Source organism: Clupea harengus, chromosome 21, assembly GCF_900700415.2.
Source record: "Clupea harengus chromosome 21, Ch_v2.0.2, whole genome shotgun sequence".
NCBI classification, from domain to species: domain Eukaryota; kingdom Metazoa; phylum Chordata; class Actinopteri; order Clupeiformes; family Clupeidae; genus Clupea; species Clupea harengus.
Genome location: NC_045172.1, coordinates 21,497,051 through 21,504,550, shown reverse-complemented (window position 1 = coordinate 21,504,550; position 7,500 = coordinate 21,497,051). Strand labels below are relative to the sequence as shown.

The 7,500-nt window shown below is 47.6% G+C and overlaps 1 protein-coding gene across 1 annotated transcript in view; it reads right to left on the bottom strand.

Moving 5' to 3' along the window:
- lrp1ba (low density lipoprotein receptor-related protein 1Ba) overlaps positions 1 to 7,500 on the bottom strand; it is a 199,114-nt gene that overhangs the window by 25,147 nt on the left and 166,467 nt on the right. Inside the window, 4 exon segments of the mRNA XM_042702858.1 lie at positions 673 to 789; positions 2,280 to 2,386; positions 3,442 to 3,665; positions 7,102 to 7,337. Of these exon segments, the coding sequence (XP_042558792.1) occupies positions 673 to 789; positions 2,280 to 2,386; positions 3,442 to 3,665; positions 7,102 to 7,337 (684 nt within the window).

Below are 7,500 nucleotides of genomic sequence, written 5' to 3'. Positions count from 1 at the left end.
GGCCCTTGCCTTGCAAAACTCTCTCTCTCTCTTCCTCTCTCCCTCTCCCTCTCTCTCTCTCTCTCTATCTCCAGTTTTGTCTCCGACATGGTGGCTAAGCATGCCATCGTTTCACCGCAAACGGAGCCCAACCCTATGCAGCACTTCCAGGACGTTGCAGCGGTTCCTCCTCGATAAACTATGAGAAAACCAATCCAAAACACATATCACCGCGGACAGCTCCGTGGGGCTTCGCCACCAGCAGCCAGCCAGGTGCTGCCTGCCTTTGACAGTCCTGTCCAAAAAGAACTAGCCGCCGTCCAAAAGCACTGTGGCCACACTGCGGTTGCTGATAGATAAAGCACACCACAGGCCACGCTGCCTTTTTGTTTTATTCAATTTCAACCTCATGGCTATTCACTCTTGCTGGACCCTTCAAGCACAACATGCAGCTGGAGTGTAAGTGGTGAACTGCAGGGCACGGAGTACTCTTCCTGCTGTGAATAACATGCCTTTTAAAGCACACCTCTCCAACCACGCTTGGCTTCACACAAAGAATGTTAAACCATGGTCTGGGTAGTGTGCGGTAAAATTGAAGCGGGGAGAACACGCCGATGGAGGTGGAGGTTTGCGGAGTCGTGGGGGTGAGGAAGGGGCTGCTGGGATACATTTGCGCCGTGCGGGAGGACTCACCGTGTCGGCTGCTGGCAGCCACCACCACATCCGAGCCGTCGAAGCGCACGCTCCCGATGACTGACAGCTCGGCGTCTGCCCAGTACAGGCGCTGGTTGAAGTAGTCGATGGCCAAACCTGGAGAGCCCAGAAAAACAGAGGGGGGTGGGGGGGGGGGGGGGCCCAGAACAGAACAGTCAATCGAGTGATGAATGGGAAATAATGGCAGTGGAACTGACTGCGTTTTATGCTGGTAGAAGAATGGATTTTTTTTGGGTGATACTTTCCTTGCCATCTACTTTGAAGCCGGAGAAGAAGTCTTTTTGGCAGTGAGTAGCATATTTCAGAGAGCATAAGACATGGAGAGCTTTTAGTCTGGTACACTCCTGCTGTGAATCCTCTTGGCTGACACTCAAGCGTCAAGCATATTTCCGAAAGAGATGGTGGCCCTATGTTCAAATAGCAGTCTGGAGAGGAGGAAGGTCTACTACAGTACAAACACATGCATTTTGTTGCACCAAATATTTAGCCATAGATTGAGGATACGATGAAAGAGAATGCACACAGACCCTGTCCACTCGCTGCACGGTTTAGAGGTACTTGTTACAGGTGATCTATTAGTTGCAAAGCACCCTGGGAAAATACATATTAACCTACCTATCTCAGGACAGTTTCAACACTGTGATTCTTTATATCCACTAACACGTTTTTTGTTTCTTTTCTGGGAGTGCTTAAGCTCATTATTTTAAATGGCAGCAGTGTTACCCCCTTCCAACCACTGCCGTGAAGAAGCCCATTAAAAGGCATATGCATGGCTAATGCACTGGGCTTTAACCTTCTGAGAGGATTTGGCTGTGTGCCTTCATGCCCAATTCTCCTCCTCCTCCTCCTCCTCCTCCCCCTGACGCCTGAAGAGGTGGAGAGCAGGAGGATGGATGGTGCCATTTCCCCAGGCAGCTCCCACTGAAGGCCTGGGGAGAGAGGTCACGCTAGCGGGGAGAGAGGTCACGCTAGCGGGGCTAGAGTGCTAGCGGGGCTAAAGCCGAGCGGTTTGTCTTCTGCTCTGTGCTCACCGCAGGTTACAGTCTGGAAACGATCAACTGAGGCGGGCGTGTCTGCTGGTCTGGTTTTTCTTTCCCCTTTACAATCAATCTGCAGCCAGCGCTTTTGATTAATTAGTGTGAAGACGCCAATATGGCTGCAGTCAGGGAGTTGAAGTAAGAGGTTAGAGATGATTATTAGCAGTGCTAGCAGACAGCTCTGTCTGTGGATCACAGGCGCACAGTGGAATGTGGGTCGGCAGAGTCAGGCGGAGGTCAAGTGGGGATGAGGGGGAGTACCTGTGGGCCTCCTTAGGTTCAGAGGTCAAGTGGGGATGAGTACCTGTGGGCCTCCTTAGGTTCAGAGGTCAAGTGGGGATGAGGGGGAGTACCTGTGGGCTTCCTAAGGTTCAGAGGTCAAGTGGGGATAAGGGAGAGTACCTATGGGCCTCCTAAGGTTCAGAGGTCAAGTGGGGATGAGGGAGAGTACCTGTGGGCCTCCTTAGGTTCAGAGGTCAAGTGGGGATGAGGGGGAGTACCTGTGGGCCTCCTTAGGTTCAGAGGTCAAGTGGGGATGAGGGGGAGTACCTGTGGGCTTCCTCAGGTTCTTCTCCAGCAGGACCCGCCGCATGGTCCCATCCATAGCTGCCTCCTCGATTTGGGAGTGGTCACCAATCACGGTCCAGTACATCATCCTAGAAATATATACCGTATGCATATTGGATATCTGGTCATCATCTGAATCAAAGACCTCAGTGCTTTGATTTACTCAATTCCTCATTCAGTTTTTGCTTAAAAAACAATATAATAGGATGAGATGAAACAGATGAGAGAGAGATGTGAGAGAAGTGAAAGAGAGGTGGAAATAGCCAGCAGTCTAAGCCAAAAACTCCAGACAGAGACTCCAGACAGAGGATAGCAGAGTGGGGCGAGAGAGAAAATAAAAACACAATAAAAAGAAGAGAGAAGAAACAAAACAACAGCACAGCACAGCACAGCACAGAGCAGAAAGAACACACCACAACAAAGTCAAGAACAGAAAATAAACAGGAACATGGTGAAAGATGAACAGAAAATAAACCAAAACAACAGCACTGCAGAGAGCAGAAAGAACACAGCAGAACAAAGTCAAGAACATACCGGAACAAAGTCAAGAACAAGACAAGAACAGAGGATAAACCAAACAAACAGAGACATGGTGCATCATATTGTTCTACCGCCACCACGGACTAAGCAAGCCTTCTGTGAGTCCCCTAGATCTCACTCTCCCCCTCTGCCTGTTCAATACAAACTGCATGGCACATCCCGGGGAGTCTTGGGAGGACACTATTCCTGCTCAAGTCCTCGGCAGACGAGAAAGAGAGAGCATTTGGCCATGAAACACAAACACGTGACAGATAAAAAAAAATCTAAATACTTTGATGCTTCAGTGCCAGATGAAGAAACATGTAGATAAGTTTCACTGCAGGCCAAGATGTGGTAGAATACATTTTTTTTTTAAATGACTGAAGTAAATGGGAATATTAAACTGTCTGCCTCAAGAGCAGGGACAGGACAGGAAGAGAGATATTCCCTACTCCCTTCTCATCACTTATTCTTTGTTCCCTGCATTCCATTGAACTTCCAACCGCACAAACACTAAAGCTGCCACAACCGGTTGGCACCGGAGCGGAACGAATCCACACTGAATCGATTTCGTTTCGAAACGGAGGAAGTAGGAGTACGTTTGTGTAAGCGGCGGGCGTCTCACCCTCGCACTGGGTTCACAGTGATGGAGAAGGGCTCGCCGGCGATGTCGGTGACCAGCCGAGTGCAGTTGGGTCCGCCCAGCTGCCCCACGTTGATGGAGTAGCGGAGCCTCCTCCAGTGGGCCGTGTAGTAGCTGAACCAGTGCATGCGCGAGTGGTCCGTCCAGTAGATGTTCCCCGTCACCCAGTCGGCCGAGACGTCCCGCGGGCGCCGGAAGTCTGGACACTGCCATTGGAGAGGAAGGGACGTGTTTTTAAACCGTGCTCGACAAGACTGACTTTCTGTTTGAATTTCTCAGTCATATTCACTCACACACACACACACACAACACACACAGAGATACCACACACTTGCACAGATACACACACAATCTGTCGCTCTCTGTCTCTAACACACACACACACACACACACACACCAACCACAACCACCTCAGAACGGTTGATATCTCATTGTCACAGGACTCTTTGAAGTCAGACAGATATCTCTGGGGGAGAGGGCCAGTGTTGTTTTCCCATCCCCCTACTCAAATCAAAGCCATTAGTGAGGTGCACATCTCACACTGTTACCCCTCTCCCACTGAAAACCATTTATTTATTTATTGCTATTCTACCGTTATTCTTTCATGCCTTGCTGATGATGCATTACGTTGCAAAAAGCATAGCAAGATTACCTCGGACACGGATACCCACCATGTGGTTATCTCTGCTGACACAACTCTTTGGCGTCAGAGAAACGCTAACTTTAACCTACATGAACCTTGTGTGCTGTGTTTAGCTTTGCTTCTCTCTCGTCTGCTGCAGTCTGGGAGTGAGCCCTGGCCTCTCTCTCATCCTCCAAGATGGTCTGCCAAGACATGAGTGAGCCCGATATGCATATTGAATAAAAAAGATACTTCCACACAACTCTAACTCTAGGTAAACTTCTCCTTCACTGACTACATTAATATCAGAGTAAGCCCTTGTCCCAGTGATGCCCCATTGTTCCTCTCAGGATAGTTTAATGTCCATGTGAAACTATTTAACATCATCCGCAAGTGGTTCTGATCACTTTGAACCCAGGAATGTCTTTTAATGTTTGGCTAATTTTGATGAATTGCTTCAGGCTATCGACCGGTGTTTCCTGGTTGTCTGGTTGCTATGCTAGCTAACTTGCACGCTACCTAATTAAAATGAAATCACTTTAAATGGTTTAAATCGTAGTTCCCTTTGAAATAAAATGACGTTACAGTCTCCTCAATTTAACTTAAAAAATGATAGTAAGAAAAAGGTAGAAACCTTCTGGGTGCCTGTGATGCTTCGCCCCCAAATAACTGCCCTGGTCTGTAAGACTGTTCTCATATGCCCTGGTCTATAAGACTGTTCTGATATGCCCTTGTCTGTAAGACTGTTCTGGTATGCCCTGGTCTGTAAGACTGTTCTCATATGCCCTGGTCTATAAGACTGTTCTCAGAGGCCCTAGTCTGTAAGACTGTTCTCACCGGCCCTAGTCTTTAAGACTGTTCTGATATGCCCTGGTCTGTAAGACTGTTCTGATATGCCCTGGTCTGTAAGACTGTTCTCAGAGGCCCTAGTCTGTAAGACTGTTCTCACCGGCCCTAGTCTTTAAGACTGTTCTGATATGCCCTGGTCTGTAAGACTGTTCTGATATGCCCTGGTCTGTAAGACTGTTCTCATATGCCCTGGTCTATAAGACTGTTCTGATATGCCCTGGTCTGTAAGACTGTTCTGATATGGCCTTGTCTATAAGACTGTTCTGATATGCCCTGGTCTGTAAGACTGTTCTCATATGCCCTGGTCTGTAAGACTGTTCTGATATGCCCTGGTCTGTAAGACTGTTCTCATATGCCCTGGTCTGTAAGACTGTTCTGATATGCCCTGGTCTGTAAGACTGTTCTGATATGCCCTGGTCTGTAAGTCTGTTCTGATATGGCCTTGTCTATAAGACTGTTCTGATATGCCCTGGTCTGTAAGACTGTTCTCATATGCCCTGGTCTGTAAGACTGTTCTGATATGCCCTGGTCTGTAAGACTGTTCTGATATGCCCTGGTCTGTAAGTCTGTTCTGATATGCCCTAGTCTATAAGTCTGTTCTCAGGCATTCTTTGGTTCTGCTTGCCTATCACTAAGTCACCGCACGCCACTGACTGATACATAAGTTTAACTTAGCAGCTAATTAGCTCGTACAGAGTCATTTGTTCATATTAAAACAACCTAGCAACTGCCAACTCAGAAAGCTAGGATAGTTCATAGCCAGGTTAACTGGCGTGAGACCTCGCATGTTTTACACCTCTTTCAGAGGTTCGCGCTCCATAGCATCCTGCTAAATAAAGCTTGGTGGGAATACACAAGAGCCATCACGTTACTGTTATGGAAGACTGAGTAGGAATGAACATGTGTTATCTTTACAGCGTTATTTTTACTAATACATGAGAGGGTTTCGTATGCGGAAAATGTATGTGTGTGTGTGTGCGTGTGTGAGAGAGAGAGAGAGAGAGAGAGAGAGAGAGATACATGCAGACAGAAAGAGGGAGAGATAAAGAGAAAAAAGTGAGAGAAAGAGAGAGAGGAAGGAAGCGAGTGAGCAACGGAGAAGAAGTGAGAGAGACAGAGATGGAGGAAGAAATACCACCTGTCACCAGAGGAGTAGAAATGCTTTAATCTTTCTGCAGGCTAAACTTCAACTAGAATAACTATAAAGCATGTCAAGGCATCTCACACATCTGCCTGTCCAAGAGAAGAGACGCTTCTCATTTTTCTCTCTCGATCTCTCTCTCTCTCCATTTCTCTCTCTCACTCTCTCTTGTCAGTTTTCGTTTTTTTGCAGAGTATGACAGAGAGGGACTCTTAAAAGCTGAAGATTGCAGAAGCACAGATGAATGGGGGCAGCGGGGATGGGGGAGGGGGTCAGAGAGGGTGCTCTTCACAATGAAAAGACTGAATTAAAGAGTAACAATGTCCTGTCCTTCCTTATAAAAAAGAGAACACGGAACACAGATTTTTTTCTGCTCTCGGTTGTGCACACTATAATAGCCCCATTCAGAGGCGCAGATTTCAGAGAGACATGAACTGTCAGCTCATGACATTGTCATGACGACGGCTCATCTGACCATGATCCTGCTCTCTTGCGCTTCTGTACGGAAGCATACGGCCTTGCGGGACCTGCTCTTTGGTGCCATCTTGTTCTTTATTGTCAGTTCGGGAATATATTCATCCAGCGGATTTATTCAGGTTACCAACTATGGTTTGTTTAGAGCCTCGGTTCCCGTACTGGGGTACGCAAAGTGGTTCAGGGGGTACGCGGGGAGAACGTTTCCGCGATATCGGAAAACGGACGGAATTCGCGGAATGTACCCTTTGAAACAGAATTGCAACTTTCAGACGGAAACATCATTTTATGCATCAAAACCGCCCAAATTCCCCTGTATTTTGCCCCTGCAAGGCTGTATTTCTTTCTAATAAACACAACAACGATCGCAACGATGAACAAGCATTAATTAGAAAATGTAGCTGGAGATTGAATGTCTAAAGGGGTACTACGGGACTGTACAAAGTTTGGGAACCACTGGTTTAGAGGAACCCTGAACAACCAACCCACTCACAAGTACTAACAACAATACAGATACACCACTGAAAGTTGAAAAATGTGCCCATTTCATACTTACTACAATGCCACTGTTTGACAGACTGTGTTCCTGGATGTCTCTGTAAAATATCCCCCCCGGGTTGAACTGCGTGGCCCAGACGAACGTGTGCCGCTGGTAGAGAGCGTCCATGCCGATGATGCGGGCGCTGTCTTCGATGCTGGCCACTAGCTCGTGGCCGTGGCTCTGATGGAACGGGTACACAAAACTATGGATCTCGGTGTCGTTGGCGATGTACAGCAGCTGGTCTTCTGGGCCTGAAGGCAGAAAGCTCTCTCTCAGTATGGATAGGATTGGATCAGATGCCATTTTGTCAATACGACTTGCCAATGCAACCCTCCTTTTTTTTGGTGCAGGAAGGCTTATCAGACACGTTTACACACCGGTAGAAACAATACCAGGTGTAAAGATTCATCAATA